General features: G+C 50.4%; 1 protein-coding gene across 3 annotated transcripts in view; it reads right to left on the bottom strand.

Annotated features, from left to right (window-relative positions):
- The window catches only part of ASTN2 (astrotactin 2), a 340,921-nt gene extending 324,597 nt beyond the window's left edge, over positions 1-16,324 (bottom strand). For 2 of the 3 annotated variants that reach the window (XM_065695846.1, XM_065695847.1), the window contains exon 1: positions 4,981-5,311. In XM_065695846.1, coding sequence (XP_065551918.1) covers positions 4,981-5,311 — 331 coding nt within the window. Of the gene's footprint in view, positions 1-4,980; positions 5,312-15,306; positions 15,456-16,177 lie in introns of those variants that run through there. The other variant, XM_065695849.1, reaches the window with a different exon arrangement.
- Positions 16,325-16,945: the final 621 nt, after the last annotated feature.

The following is a 16,945-nucleotide window of genomic DNA, read 5'->3' as shown; positions in this document are numbered from 1 at the left end:
ACAAGAACCCAACAGCCTGGAATACACAAGCCATCACATAGCTTCATAGAAGGAGGGGAGGAAACTACTACCAAAAGGCTTTCCCCCTTTCTACACCCTCCTCAGGCAGCTCTGACCATAGGGAGCCTGGCCCAGACCCCACAGCCATGAGCAGATGTGGATGGACACGAAGGGGAAGGGAAGCAGCCCCTGTTCTCTGGGCTACATCCCCCTCACTCCCTATCCCAAGGAGCATCTCATCTTCACTGTACCACCTTGCTGAGGTTTTTGGTCTCACTCTGCTTGCCTGGTGGGAGATGTGACTCTTTACCCCTTGGAATACCTTGGAAACAACCAGAAAAAGGAAAGTTAATAATAATAATAATAAAATCAACACCTGATTGGGTTTGATTGACCAAACCTCTGGCTGCCATCATCCCTTCAAGTCTACCAGGAGGCAGTTAACACAAAAGGGGGATATTGAAACCAAACTCTGTTTGTTGGCTTCTCTCTGCAGAAGCATCCCAGTTTTCAGATGTCATGCCCTGATGATGGGGGTCTCAAAGCAGCCACACTCCCTTTCCACTACCCACATGATGCTGCTCCACACCTCATGGACCACCTCCAACCAGAGGATGATGCTTCTGAATAGTGGCATTAAAAGCATCACTCGCACCCAGGTGACCCTTCAGCCTCTCCACTCCACAGGGTGGCAGAACCCTGCTCCAGTGCTTTCAGACAACGCAGTAAACTCAATCCACAAGGAACTAAGGGCATTCCCTTATTTTAACGCCCTAAAGAGAGGGAGAAGTTCAGGTTAAAAGATGGCTTTGGGAGAAGTTAAGGAAGATAAAAGTGGCAGCGAACTGCAGAGGAGCTGTGTGGCTTCGGGAGGTGGGGGTTACCCATCATGAGGGGCCACGCTGGGACACCGGTAATGAAGATGCACAAGCCCCTTTACTGACAGCCACCGAAACAAAGCACCTGGTAGCACTGCAGCTGCCTGTCACACAGCATCCATTAAAGCCATTTATGAGAAGTGTGTAGTAAACTGTTCTTATGCAAGCTACTACCGGGTAAGAGCGGTGGTGAAAATTTGTCTGCCTCTTTCCCTCTCTCTCTCCTCTATATATATCTGCTCACACATAGACAGAGCACATCTAAATTAGCTCGGAAGCTAACTGCTTCATTCCCTGAATTGCACTTAAGGCAGGCTACGCTGCTGGTGGAGCAGCTATTGTACAGAACACATGGCTGCTGACTAAATCAAGATACATACCTTAGAGAGACCTCATTGTACAAGAATAAAGTCAATGATAGGCTGCACCATTTGCCAGCGTAACACTAGAAGAATTAGAGGAGGGGAAAAAAAAAAAGACCACAAAGCATCAGTTGTATCCAAGGTTAAGGAAAGGGCAGGATGGTTTTTCAGGAAAGGGGATGCACAGCGATTCATAACACACCAGTGGCAAAGTTACATTTGTCATTTCCTGCCAACACTGTGTTGCGCTGGGTGATTTTATGGCAAGGGAACTGGGGGTAGGGGGAGAAACATCCTTCTTGCCTCCAACGCAAGGGAGCAAAAATAAACCCAGGCGTAGGAAATAGAGAAACACCCCAGTGAAGAAGGCACAGGGAGCAAACCCGCACTGCCCCGAGCTGCGTAAGCTCGTAAGCTTCCCTGTATCCGGGAAGGATGCAACAAGGAAACCAAGTTTTCCACCTCTGTTAGGGGAGGATGAAGCCATTCCCTCCTGGGCTCCCCATCTGCTTGCAGGAGGCTGTGTGCAGGGGGTGTGCAGGCTGGGAGGGCTCCCGGCAGAGCAGATGCTGCTGGTGGAGCATCTCCAGGCTCCCACCACCCCCTAGTGGGCTCCGGCACACTTCCCACATGCATCCCACAAGCTTCCAAGGACCCACGGGCTCACAAGGGTGAGCAAATGGATGCTGCTCCAAGTGTGCCATGGGGCCCGGGGCTGGCTGCTTGGGGATGTCCTAGTGTTGCCTTCTCCTTTCATCCCACTCGCGCAGTGGCTCCTGCAGACCGGGCAGGGATGCAAACCTGGAAGCTCGCTCACTGTGTGCTTACACTGAAGCGAATGGACTCATACTGCCAGGGAACAGAGAAAGTTGCTTCCTCCCTAGAGGAATCCTTTAAGAAGGACACAGGGCATGTGCATTAGCAACCGACTCAGAGCATCCAGCTCCCCAGTCTGGTTTAACCTGGTCTGTCCTTAACAAGAACCAGCAGCAGATGTGGCGCTCAGGGACATGGTTCTGTGAAGGACTTGGCAGTATTTGCTTTCCAGTTGGACTCAATGATCTTTTCCAACCTACACGATTTCATGACTCCAAGTTTCACACTGCTGCAGACACGGCTCTGGCACCTGCCAGCCTTTAGCTACAGATCCTTTGTGTTAGGGGAGGGATGAGATGCATGAGAACCACCCCAGCATCAGGGGATTTACGAAGCCAAGACTTGCTGAGCAGGCCCAGAACTATAGAGCACCTGCTTAAACACAGCTCGTTGCTTAATCTACCTCATCACCACCCAGCAAGGCAAGGCTTTATTTTGTGCTTCCTGGCCTGGAAAGACTTCGGAGCCCTGCAGGATAGGGTGGCCTCGACTTATTCTCAACTTCTTTCACTTCAGAGTCTATTTCATCAGCAGCGGCTCTGCCTCCTTCATGCTTTTCTATTTTATTTTCTAAAGTCCCTCCAGGATGCCACCCAGGGCAGCTTTAGGAGCTCCTCCTACCCCTTCCTCACCCGCCGCCCCCAAGAGGGCAGAACAGGGTCTGTGCTAGCAGCAAGAGCCTGCATTCGCAGACATTTAGGAGCCCTCAACACACTGCAATTAGCGGGACATCAGCTCTTCCTAAACTCAGGCCCTGACAGACACTGAACATTCAGCAACACACATAAACACATATAAGCATCAGAAATCAGGTAACGATGGAAGATTTTGACAAAGAGAAGTCCCTGCTTAAAACAAACCCTGCCCCAAGTCACCCCAAAGACGTTCAAGCTCCCACATGTAAAGCGATTTTCACCTCCCAGAGCCCATTACAAGGTGGCAGCAGCCCTCGGGCTCCCAACTGCTGCTGAACTTAGAAAGGATGCAGGGGTTAGAAACCACTACAGCAAACTCCAGCCTTCCTCCTGCCCTCGAAAGCAGCAATCCTCCAAAGCACCCACCCAGAAAAGAGTGAACAGCGAGGCAGCCTCAGTTGCCACACCAGGAGATGGGAAGAAATGCAACAGATTTGAAATATCAGAGCATCCACAGCAATTCATGAGCTAGACCTTGGGGAAGGACAAGTGTTGTAGCTTCTCTGGAGGCAACGTGCTGATTAATTTCAGGACCGTGATGAAGCCATCCCACCATGGGCAAAGCTTCCATTTATCTTCCAATCTGCCTGATGCCTGTGGGCTCAGGGAAACAGGAGGGGACGTTTGGGGTCTTTTATCCATGAAAAGGCAGCAAAAAAAGCTATAGTTTGGCACCAGACATGCTACATATTCAAGAGTATGCACGTAACCGGTATGCCAGGCAAGCAAAAGGGAATATTTTAGACCAAGACGCGGTCCTTTTACTGGCAGTCACTCACTGAAGTAGGATTTGCTATAGAAGCTCATGTCTCTGATCTATCAAGACTGATTGCTCTCCTCCAACTCGAGCTGTTAACTAAGCTACACGCAGAGGGGTTTCTTTGCCTTCTGCGCACCGTTCACACCCTGTCCCTGAAGAAACCCTACTCTCATCTGAAAAATCAACTCCTTGAACCATGAAACTTCTTACTTTTAATCACTGGAAGGTAAATGTCATCCCTACTGCACCAAACCTCTGATGCTTCACTTTTCATGCCTTAGAATTGACTGGTTTGTATGGGGTTTTTGCAGTTGACCAACCGTGTCTAAAGAAGCCACGCTGCGAAGCTAGAGCCCAAGGAGCACGGTCAACTTATGTATTATAGGTGCTTGATACAAGAAAGCTTCACAGAAGGTAAAACAACACGAATGGGAGGCACAAAGAATCCTTTCCCTGCCCCGGCACATTGCACCCAGCGAAAAGCTGTTACCTCTGCAAGGTATGGGAAGGGAGCAGGGGCACACCTCAATACACAGATGCACGGAGGGTGATGCCCTGGAAAGCACAACCCTGAGGTGTTCAGCAGTATCTCAGACCCAAACTCAAGCAGGTATCCCAGTTATCCCTGCTTCAGACCGCAAAGGAAGCTGATGGATAAACAAGAGATCAACACAAAACCTTCGGAGACCTGGCAGAGTAAACACCACCCTGTCCATACAGCATCCCGCACTGCTCCCCTGGAGGGTCCCCAGCCTGATTCAGGTTTGGAAAAGGCTAAAAGTGCCAAGCAGCAGCTTGGGTACCCGGTCGAAACACCAGGATCCGGCGTCAAGATGAAAGTACGACACCAGAATTATTCCTAGTCCCATCCCCCTCGCCACAAAAGCTGAAATAGGAGGAAAGTCTGCAGGCGTTCGCTACAGACCCAGGCGCTGGAGTTGTGCGTGAAGCAAGAGCCAGCTCCGAGAACTGAGACGAAAGCGTTTATAAAATTAGGCTCTGGTTGATAAAAACCAGCCTCTCCCGTCCTCCCAAGCTCGGGGTACCTCCTGCAGGGCTACGCGTCCAAGTTGGAGCCTCAGCGGCAGCACCCATCACTTTACACCCTGAGCGAGATGCTTGACTCCCAGGGCTCTCCGGAGGCAGCAGCCCTCAGGCCCTGCTAAAAAATCCCTCCCCAGCAGGAAATAAACCCCAAACCAACCCGGGCGCAGCAAGGGCAGGGTTACAGAGCTCCAAACCCCCAGCAGGCTGCCCGCGGTGTGGGGATGGGGAACAGAAACCCCGATGTACAGCTCGGAGCCGGCTGCCCGCCCGGGGATGCTCCGGTACCGGTGACGGTGCGGGATGGGGGAGGACGGCCGGGATAGGGACACGCCGTCGGGACGGTGCGGGACTTGGGTGCCTACCGAGGGTGAAGAAGGGCAGCTCGGTGTTGTCCAGGTCATCCTGCACGGCGACGCGGCCGGGCAGCTCGCTGCGGACGAAGAGCAGCAGGCGGGAATCGGCGGCGGCAGCAGCGGCGGCGGCGGCGGCAGCGGGCGGCGGGGCCCCGCTCCAGCTGATATCGTTCTCCCGAAGCACCGGCAGCGTGGACACCGTGACCGTCTTCACACGGCAGGGACCGGGGGGCTCCCGCGACGCCGCCGCCGCCGCAGCCGCTCCGGGCCCACCGCGCAGCAGCCCCGGCAGCAGCAGCAGTACCAGCGGTGCGGCGGCGAGGCGGTGCGGGGCGGCCATGCCGGGCCGGAGCCAGGCGCTAGAGCCGCGGCGAGGGGAGGCGAGCGGAGCCGGGCGCACTGAGCCGCCCCAGCCCGCCGCCGCCGCCGCCGCCCGGCTCCGCTCCGCCTCCCGCTCCGCCCCACCGCCGCTCCCCGGACGCGGACCCGGCGCCGATGCGCCCCGCGGTGCCCCCGTGCCTCTTCCCTGCTCCGCTGCTCGGCGAATCCAGCGTTTTCCCTGCCTATCGCACCGCCAGGCACCCGCGGGCTGACCCTCGCAGGCAGCGCTGAGAGGTGCCTCCTCTAAGCTTTAACTAGTTACTGCCCTTTCCCAAGGGAATAGGCGCCTCCCGAGCGCAGGGAGCAAGGAGATGGTTTGCGGCGACAAGCCTGGAGCACACAAAGTGGTGACTTACAGCAAGGATTATTTCGACCTGGTCTTTAAGAGACAGTGGTTAAATGGGAGCTAGAGGGGTAAATGAGGCTGAGGTCTGATCAAGTTCCTATATCCATCCATCCCCCAGTGCCACATGAGGGCTGAAGTTGATGCTTAAACACAAACCAAGAGAGCTCCACCATCAGGGTTTTAGCTCAGGATCTGCCTTAAGCATCACAGAGCCAAATGGCTCTTCCAAACTGGAATGATGAGGATTCTTCTGGAGGCAAACCCAGTCCCTGCAGGCCACACGGACGCGGTCAACACAAGCCCCACATGAACATACCAGCAGCTGGGCATGACTAACAGTGAGGAGGCAGCCTACGGTAGTTATGAGTCAACGACTCAAAACAACAGTTTCCTATTGTCTGCTGAACTACCTGGTTTCATTTGTAGAGGTACATGTAAAAGAAGATGTCAAAACCCAAACAATGCACGCTCTACGCTCAGGCTTGTGTTATTACCACAAGCTAATTAGGAGCCATTCATCACACGCCTATTGAGGCAAAACAGCTTTGAGATACACAGGTCATCAAACGTTAAAACCACAGCAAGGGCAGAATGGCAAAGAAGGTGAAATGCAGCAAACACCCTGAGCTGTGCTTCCAGCATCAGTCCCGGCTCCAGCTCACAGCCTTGACAAGAGTTAACACCCTGGGGCAGGAGTGTTGGTGCCTGCTTCCAGCTGGGAATACAGACAAAGCGCCCACCAGCAAAGAGGCAAAGAGTTACAAAACATTTAACGTGGGGCCCCAGCCCTGCCCAACTGGGAGGGAAGATGTTTCCAGGCATGTTGGAAATAGAAAATCAATCAAAAAATGCAGTCCTGTCAGCTGTTGGATGGGAAAACTAATAGCAGAAAAAGTGGGAAAGGATGGATTTTAGACTTAGCAGCTGTCAGTACAGGCACTGATTTCCAGGCATTATCAGCGCATGTGCTGATTTCCTTTCCCTAGTTGCAGAACTTCATCTAAGCAAAAGATGAGGCAGAAGCTCTTCCCAGTGAGGGTGCTGAGGCGCTGGCACAGGGTGCCCAGAGAAGCTGTGGCTGCCCCATCCCTGGCAGTGCTCAAGGCCAGGTTGGACACAGGGGCTTGGAGCAAGCTGCTCCAGTGGAAGGGGTCCCTGCCCGTGGCAGGGGTTGGAACTGGATGAGCTTTAAGGTCCCTCCCAATCAAAACCAGTCTGGGATTCTCTGGAAAAAGCAAGGCAGCTCTGCTGCATAGATATGCAGAATGACACGCTAGAAGGCAGTGTTCCTGAAAAGTACATTTTTTTATGGCTTTTTTTTAGAACAGGAAATCCCCAAAAAAGAAAAATACCTATTTCTGTGTAAAGCCCCATCCCGATTACTCAGGTCTCCCTGTAGCCACTTTTCTGCAGTGCTCTGCATGTGCCCAGTACATGGAGACTTTTTTTGATGTCACATACCAGAGGATTTTGGCAAGGGGCTATCCTAGGATGGGAATGGGATCCAGAGATACCTGCTGTTGTCACAGTGTGCTTTGGGGTGTGGGGGTTTCTTCATAGACTGGTTTGTGCTGGGAGAGACATTGAAGCCTAAGAGCTCATTTCAGTCTCCCTTCTGGCAGGTTAAAGCCATTCCCCTTGTCCTGCACCTCTTCCAAAGCCTCTGTCCAGGTTTCTTGTCAAGCCCCTTTAGGTTCTTCTGTCGTTTTTTGCATGGATCCACCTAAATTGGGGGGGGAGGGCACACGCTTCAAGTACACCAGAGTTTCTCTGACCTACCATATGCCATCAAGCAAGCAGAAATGCTTTTCAGGGTTTAGAGCTGGAAAGCGACCATCAGGAGACACACGTTCAAATGCCTGCTTTGCTGCTGACTGACTCTGGGCAAGTCTTGAGACATCAGAAAGCAGAGCTGGGAGGGACCTGGAGGGCTTGGCTTGTCTGTGCCCCTGCCCAAAGATCTGAGCAGTTCCACATGCACCATTCAAGCCTGTTTTGCCTTGCTGCCTGTATTCATCAAGCGCTGCTCACAGCTACCCTTAGAGAAGCACGCTGAGATTTCTGCAAGCCCTCCTGTACATGCATGGACACAATAATAAAGGAGCATGTTCTGCAAACCCCTCCCTTTAAATGGGTACATCGGGCTTCAGTTTACCTTAGATCGTTCCCAGTGTAAATATACATCTTTGTTCATGTATTTTTGGAAGAAAAGGATTCAACCTACTTTTCAGTTCCAAAGAATGGAGCAAAACAAAACCTCGCTGTCAGAAAACCACCAATGATAATTCTAAAGGGAAATAAGTTTTAGTCCTGATTTAAAACTAAAGTAGGAGGTTTTTATTACCACCACTCACCCCCAGAGCAGCATTCAACAGGGAAGTAAATGGCACAAACAAGGTAGAACACATCACCCTGAGAAAGTTCCACTTGCTAGCAAAATATTCTAGGAAGACTTAGAGAAGCGCACTCAAACTTGCTGATTTCAGGATGCTTTAAGTCCATACAAACTGTGGATTTCCAAGCCAATTGCATCGTTCATAACCCAGATGCGTATTTGTAAATAAGGCCCATTTTGAACATCCTTTTCTTGCGCTCCATGCATCCAGCCTTCCCTCGGCTGACTGCCAAACCATTGATTTCAATAGCGCTGGGGCTGGGAAACCAGCAAGAACTGCTGCTCCCAGCAAGAGCCCTGGGACCAAAATGGAAATCATCTTACAAGTGCAAACGCATTGCACTGACAAGACCCACCTGGGTAGGGTGTGATGGGGGGATCTGACAGGTTGTCAGGAGACACCAGCTCTATTATCACCTCAGCTGCTCACTGACTGTGCGGCTCAGGGGGCAAATCCCTTGGGCACTCCTGAGGTTTGTGCCCTTTTGCATGCAGAAAGTCAAAATCATTTGTTACCATAGTAAAGGTACAGAAATTGGTTCTGTAAGTCCCAAATGTGGGGGTTTCAGTACAAAAAGCACATTCTCAGCTTGAGCTGGGAGTTTCTCCACTATGGAGCAGCAATAGCGTGGCTGTTATCAGGTAGAGCAGCCTCTAGAAGCAGAGCATATGCTGTATCATGCCAAGTGTGACTACATTGAAATATGCCTACCTTACGTCTGCATCTGCCTACGTCCATTCCCAGTATTCACCTGAATGGATTCTTCCCAGCAAGAACTTTGAGCCGCTCTTCAATTTATTTCTTATTCCCAATGCAGAGCAGCTCAGCTCCAGGGTCATTTTCTTCTGTACAACAATAGCCCAAGCAGGATTCAGGCCAACCCATGATTCTGTGCCTCTGGAGAACTTTCTGCGGCCGTTTTGCTGGGAAAAATGCTTAAAATATCTATACTATCTAAGTTTAAATAGGATAGAGGGGAGAAAAAAGTCATTCTCTTTTAAAGGGTCACAGATGAAGCATTCTTCGACTTTCAATCCTGCAAGCTGGGTTTCTGGACACCCAGAACTAATGCATCTTTTATCGGCTGGCACGGAGGAGGAGGAGGTTATTGCAAAGATATCAATAGCAGCTTTCTGAAGTGGTTTTCAATTGGGCCTATTACCAGAGAGATGTACATTCAACAGCCATCATTAAAATGCACTATGTATTTACAATATAGAGAACAATTTATGCCTGTAATGCATATCACAAACCCTAGCAAGCAGAGGAGAAAGCCATACAGCCATGATGCAATCAGAGGCTTGTATTTCACCCTGCAAAAGTCACATCAGCATCAATAACTCCACTAAAGAAGGGAAAAGGGGGGGTGTGGGGGGGTTATATTCTGAAGGAAACACCACAAATGCATTTTGTTTTTAAGCTGTGGTGTACGAAAGCTGGTCCACAGCCACACAGTATCTGACCATGGTCGATGACCACATTGCTCAAGCTGTGCTTCTGTCAGCTCTCACCAGCAAAGGAAGAGAGGCTGGGTCAGCAATTCAGAGGCACATCCTGGGAGAGAAAGCCAGGGGCTGCACAAAGCACCCTTTGCAATTCAGTAGGTGACATTCCTGCTTCCAGGTTAATAGCGAGTCAACAGACCCCTCACTGTGCTCAGAGCCGCAGGAGATGTTCTCTTCCTGACTCGGCATCAAACTAGGAGCTTCCTGACCACTTCCACATAATCACCCTGAGGGGACAATGCTACCTTTGGCTCTCCTGCCTTTGCAGCCAGAAGTAGCTGAATTCCCTCCTCCCTTCTCAAACACAAATAGTTCCTACCTTTCTACCTGTGTGCTGGAAAACAGCCTCTGGGCTCAGTTGGGAAGGGCCTGAGTGGTAACAAGGAGCTGCACAATTTGTACAGGTAGGAAAGGCTGTTGGGCATTTTGTGTAGAAGTACAGACTAAATGGTTCCATTACAAATAACAGCCCTGACTTACCCAGGTGGGAAGGTGCCCATCACCATGGCATCAGGGCATCTTTTAGTTTTCCACCTCTGGATGGTACCATCCTGAACTACTTTTTGCTTTATAAGGCCAGGTTGGACTTGGAGCATCCTGCTCTAGCAGAAGGTGTCCCTTCCTGTGGCAAGGGGTTGGAACTGGATGAGCCATAAGGACCCTTCCAACCCGAACAGTTACAGCATTCTATAACTCGCCCTGGAGCACACCAGGGGTTTAACCAGATCTTACTTGTGCATGGTATCAGCAACATGCTAGGCACATTCATGACCAAAGCCATGCTGAAAAGGAACCTTGTACATCCTAAGGCAAACCTTTGCTTGGGCAGCTGGACCAGGCGCTTGCCTTGCTGTCTAGGGACAACTGGCAAGCAGCCTGTTGCCTGATCCAAAATGCGGGAAATGCGGCTGTCCCTTCCCCTCTTTCTGCTCCATGCAGCCACTCCATCACTGCCTGCCCTTCAACACTCCTTCATGAGCAATAACAGCCTCCAGCGTGGCTCCTCTCCTTCCCAAGATGAAAGAAACTTTAAATGCATGTAACTCTTGCACTCTACTTAATTAATCAGTTTTTGCATTACAAGTGAAACTTCTTTGATGCATGAAATATTAAGGAGAAGTGAAGGGAGGGGAAGGAGAGAGGAGAGTGGAGGGGGGGAGGTATTGGCTTTCACTGCCTAGGAGATGGATGGGCTAAGGGACCCAGAGGCTAAACTGCAGACAGCGCATTTACAGCAGGACAGCCTGCCCAGACAGACAGATACCAGCCAAGGAGCCTCCCTGCACTTCTTGCCTCTCAAGCAGATGGTTTGTACTCCACGTTCAAGCCTCGCATGCTCAGCGAGGTTTGCTCACAAAGGGGACGGGGCCTGATTAAACTTTCATGACAAATAATCTCTGGTTGATTCATTGTTTTTTATCTCATGATGGCTGCAAGAAAGCGAAGCAGAAATGAGTCTTTGGTGAAAAGGAACAGCTCCGTTCTGGAAAAGCCAGACGGGCTTTTAGGCAGATGAGGCTCTCCCAAAGGATGTGTGAGTAGTTATCCATGTTACGGGCTTGCAAGTGCCATTTCCACACTGAACTGTGAAGGAGAGAAAGCAGAAATCCACACACGCACACACATCAGCATGGGTATTGCAGCAGCCCTCAGTAGTGCACAGCAAGAACTCAGTACCATGGTACCACATCAGAGAACAGCTCCGCTTTAAAACCCAAACCACCACACTTGATCAAAGTCATCTGTCAGCTCTGCCCAAGAGCCCAAAGCAGAACCCAGAGCCTCTGCTTCCCACCCTGCTCCTCCTCAGCTGACTCATTCAAGAGCTGGGCTGGCTTCTGAAAGAGCATCTCTCACACCAGACCTGCTCATACAGAACCACCAGCCCCTCCAGAGCATCCCGATGGGCTCAGCTGCAGCATAGCCCAAGCCAAGCAGCCAGGTAACAGGTTCTTCCTAAACAAACGGTGCTGGTGTAGCCTGCATTAGCTGTATAAAGGGTAATAAATGAGTAAATGGGTTAATTATATCCACCACAGAATTTAATTAGGACCATCTCTGTTCACTCTGCTCCAGCCAGAATCTCAATTATAAATCTTTATTTTCAAGGTTTTACAGCTTGGACATTAAAATTTGCTCTGGGCTTAAACACGGCACACGCAAGGGCTCCTGCTCAGGGACTGCTCCAGTTTTTGTAACCGATCTGTCTCACAAAGGTCAGGTTGGGGGACCAGATGGCTCGAGGGGAAGGTAATGAAGACGCAGGGCTTCTCTGAAAGAGGTGGCTGGCTCCGATCGTGGGCAGCTTAGCAGAGCCGAGGCATTATTAAAGGCTGCTGGGTGAAACCATGCTCTCCTCTCACCAGCCCCTGACAGGCAGGAGCCCTCACTGGGGCTCCGGCTAATTGGCATCCTCATTTCCCATCAGCAGAGACTAAGGACTAGGGAGAGGGGTCCCCAGAGCACGTCCGTCCCCCCAAGGCAGGGCCAGGCAGAGGAGGCTCCCACACCTGCATCCTGCACTGGGAATGTGCTCCAGGGCTCTCAGGTGCACGCTGGTTGCTTCCCCCCCACCTCCAGCATCATCACCCAGCTCTCCTCCTCCTTCTCCAAGCCCTGCTCCCCAGGGGAGGAGGCGAGCTGGCTGACCTGGAGTAGCTGGAAAAACACGAGGCAAATTAGGAAGTATGTCCCTCTTGAAATTGTTATGCTTTTTTGAAGGTAATTTAGGACCTGCCTCCTGCTTTCTGGAGTTGACAGGATTGAAATCCAGTACTTCTGTCTCCTTAAACGCACTTGAAATATTCTGATCAGTTTAAAATGTCAATAGTATTACAGGGGAAAAAAAACCCTACACAGAAAACATGTTTACCAGCAGCAGAAGCATCCACAGTCTCAGGTCACATCCCCATTCAGTCTGAGGTATGTTATTCCCTCATTCACCTAATTAGTTGATTTGCTTTTTCCTGTCCTTATGCCAAACCCCCAGTGAAAACAGCGACTGCCAAATGGGACCAGGTCTCAACCCCACTCCTCACCCTGCTAGTGGAGATTGTCACCCCTGCATAAGAACAGGTCTATAGCCTTAGCATATATATATATATCTTTAGGAGCACTGCAGATGCCTGTTCATTTTGTACAAGCTTTGGCCACCCTGGCATATCTGTTTTGCAGAGATTTTTTCCAGTCACCCTCCCAACAGCATTCTTCTGCACACTCTACGTGTCCTAAATACATACTCACTTGGTAAACGGGAACAAATCTATTGGGTAAGTCAGACTCCGGTACTGCTGAATACATATTTAACCAGCAGATCACAACAGTTTATTGTCTGCTTGGTACACCATAGAATTTAACCCTTAAGAAGGCATTGACATGCATCAGGCAGCCAAGTTACTGCTCAGAAGGCAATGATAGATCACATGAATTACCAGTAACAAAGAAAGAGATATATGGGATGGATTAATCAAATCGTAAATTTCTGAAATCTCTATGGCAGTCCATAAATCAAATTTGGCTTTATGTTGCTGGCCCTTGTTCAATGTGTAATATGAAGTAGAGATGACCTACGCACAGGTTTTTCAGTGGCCAGTTGGAAACCCTTAGTTAAACAATCAAAGCAAGCAAATACCTTTCTAGAAAGATCCTGTTCATGCGTTTAAGCACTTGTATGCACATGTACGCACTTTTTGGAAGGTAAAAGGTATGTTCCATACCAAGGGTTAAACCACATCTGGAACAGATGCAACCATACCAGGCTATAGAGGCAGAGACAGCTCTTTCCTAAGCACAGATAACTGCCCTGATGTCATGATTTAAGTCCAGCCATAACTCAGAACCACGCAGCCGCTCTCTCACTGCCTGCATTTCCACCCTCTCCCAACCCACTCCTGGTGAGAGGGGAAGAAGAATGGAAAGAATGTAACTCCCACGGGTTGAGACAAGAGCAATCCAGTAAAGCATAACACAAACCACTGCTGCTGCCACCAATAATAATAATGATAAAGGAAATAACAAGAGAAGAGAATGCAACCGCTCACCACCCGCCAACTGATACCCAGCCCGACCCAAACAGTGATCTAACCCTTCCGGGTAACTGCCCCCAGTTTCTGTCCTGGTCATGACGTGCTGTGGTATGGAATACCTCTTTGGCTAGTTTGGGTCCTGTGTCCTGTCTCTGCTTCCCCTCCTCCCTGGCAGAGCATGAGACTCACAGAGTCCTGGTCAGGTTAAACATTACTGAGCAGCAACTAAAAACATCGGTGTTATCAGCGCTGTTCCCAGGCTGAGAGTCAAGAACACAGCACAGCACCAGCTACTAAGAAGGAGAAAAATGACTGCTACTGCTGAACCCAGGACACCTAACCAGGCTTATCAGCCGTCCTTGTTTCTTTAGGTGTTTGTCCCATTTGTGTGCAAAGCCGCAGGAAACCCTAGAACAGAACATGGTTGTTCTAAGCCCCATCACTGCAGAGGTTCAGCTGGGTCTCAAAGAGGTCACATTCCATCCAGGCTGAGTCAAAAGAAACACGTAACTAAGAGAAGGATAGGGCACAAGATGCTTTCTGCTCATTTCCATTGACAACTATCACTTGGAATCATTCTTTTACACCTAAACCATCACCCAGCACAGACTGACCACTGTTTTTAGCCCACTTAGAGGCACAAATCCCCATCCCCTGCACCTATTAACCTTCTGCTGGTTTCACTTGTAGGGAGGAAGCCTCAGGTAAGACTTCCTCCATCCTTAACAGTCACAGGAGCCCTGCCTAACACCAGCTGTTGCCTCGGGGCCTTTGCTGCCCCAGTCAAAACTGGATTCACCAGCTTTCTATCAGACCTTTGAACACCCCAGATGTTTTGGTGTGGTGTCCGAACAAAACAAGAGTGACAATGTGCTCAAAGTGAGCTGCTCCACAGCCCAAACATCGCTATATATTTACCAGAGGGAGCAGCAGGCTTTAGGAGTTGGATTTCTTTTTGACCATCCACACAAGAGACATGAAACGAGGAGGTTCAACACCAGGAATAAGCACCTATAAATAAACCTGACTATTTAAACCCGCCAAAGCCAGGACATTTGTAATGAAATCTCCCACTCTCCTCCAACACCAGCACAGCAGCGCTGCTGATCTTGTTTACAGCCACACAGGACCACAGAGCATCCTCCCTTACACTGAGCCACGCTGTGTTAGACTCCAACTAGCAAAGTCCTTCCCTGACTAAGAAAATACAAATGTGGATGATTTTTTTTCCCCCTCCTTCTCCTTTCCTTAAAGGAAAGTGAAGGCATTCACTTAAAAAAAGCTCATCTGCTTAAAAACTCATAATCGTAAGTGGGAAAGAGATAAAAGACCTGAACTGCTCTTTATCTAAAGGCAGGCAGAGGGGCTGGAGCAGGGACTGTGAAGGCTGCATGTCTGGCAGCGGATGCCCTCTGTTGGCACCTCTTAGGAATATGATACACAATATAATACACGAGCTGGTAGCGGATATCTGTACATTTCACCCACTGTTTGTCCTGCACTGCGCAGAACATCCCTTAGTGCTGGGTATCATCTATGAGCACGCAGTAAACAGCAGCTCCTGCCCCACTTAACCCACTCGCACAGGCACAAGCAATGTCCCTGCATGCCAAAGAGGATGTTAGCACACTCTGCACAGTGCAATGCAAACAGCGCAGAGCAGGGAGATGCAGTGTTCCTACCTTGCTCCTGCTCTGGCTGAGAGCTGTAGGTGGATGCTGGTGGCTGTTACCAGGGTACATGTGGTCCTTGGTGGGTGCGGGGGCTCTGTGGTGCTGGAGCAGCAGCTCTCCGCAGGGATCAGCGCTGGCATCAGCTCCAGGAAGAGCATCTGAGTCGCAGGCAAGCAAAGGGAGCACAAGGGGAGAGAAAAGCAGTGATGAACAAGCAGAGTCTTGCAGCAAGCAAACACTGGGTTTGCAGATAATGAGTTTCTCCTCTAACTCCCTTCAAGCACACATGTATAAAAACCCCAAGCATACAGCATTCACCTTCCACAGCTTTTGCTGTTGCCACATGGGCCAATAGGTTGAGAAGCTGCTCTCCTGTGATGGAGCTTTCCCCTGCCCCACACCCCCCAGAAAGCAAGGTGAGATGATGCCTTCTGGTAGACCTTATGGCCCAAGAAGGATGAGCACAGCAGAAAGGTCATGATCAGATAGATGGTTCACAGGGAGAGCTCACAGCGCTAGGATAAACCTCCTTAATGCATCTGGAGGGCACCATGAAGGGCACATCCCTCCATGGAGAAAGGCTGGACATGAGAAGGTGGTTTGGAGGGCTCAGTACCGGTGTGCATCATTGATCTACAAGGAAGAGCCTACCTGGAGCTCCCTGCCCTGACTCTGCCCCACCTCATGGCTGCAGTGCTGCTGACTTTGCCTTGTTTCTGCCTCTCTGCCCAACCCATCCCTCTAAGGTGCTCTGGTCAACAACCAGCAATGCAAGTGGCACTTCAGAACCTAACATCATGGTGCCACAAAGTCTGCTGCTCCCTCAGGGTCCAAAGCTGAGGAGCTGCTGTAGCCCCCATCCCATCTCATCCCATCCTACCGTAGCAGGGCAGTTGGGCCAACTGCTGGCAGCTCATAGCATCAGGGATGCTTGTAGAGATAAAGCAGGTCCAACATCATCCGTCCTGGAAGCCACTTGGTGGGCAAGACATAAGAGAAGCAGCATGGCCATGAGAGACCTGGAGACAGCCCCATGCACAGCCCAAAGGAAGATGAAGTACTGAGTCTGGGCTTACATACAGCCTGTGGTGGCTGAGGCAGGTGGGGCTGGTTAGAGGTCATTAGAGCCTGTTAGTGCTCCCAGCCTGACACCAGGTTGAAGGCACACACATGCATCTCGTTGCCAAATGATGCCCATAATTCAGTCTCTAATGAAAGAACAAGCTCAATTATCCCCAGGGATCCATCATTCCCATATCAAGGCATGGCCAGGCTTTGAAATTACCAGCTGTGGCTTTGCCTAGTGCAGGGACACTGGATAGCACTGCCCTCTGAATGCAGGGGTCCCACCAACACAAGTGGTGCTGTTTGACATTCATCCCAATGGCATGGGGAGGGTTCTTAAGCTGTAGGTGCTGAATATCCCCTTCTTTCCAGAAGGAAGGGATCCTTCAGGGTGGGAGTAGCAATGATGTCTCCATCTCTACTCCATCTCTACTGGGCTTTGCTTCAGAAGCTGCTAAAAGCAAGATGCACAAGGAGAGCCCCATCTATAAAATCACCTTTCGTGGCAGTTCAAAGTTGTGATGCCATTATTTGCCCCATCCTCAAAAGTCACCCCAATAAAGAACACACACAACAAGTTTTG

Source organism: Lathamus discolor, chromosome 15, assembly GCF_037157495.1.
Source record: "Lathamus discolor isolate bLatDis1 chromosome 15, bLatDis1.hap1, whole genome shotgun sequence".
In the NCBI taxonomy this organism is placed as follows: Eukaryota; Metazoa; Chordata; class Aves; order Psittaciformes; family Psittacidae; genus Lathamus; species Lathamus discolor.
Note: the sequence above shows the minus strand (reverse complement) of the source record. Positions and strands in the feature narration are given on the sequence as shown.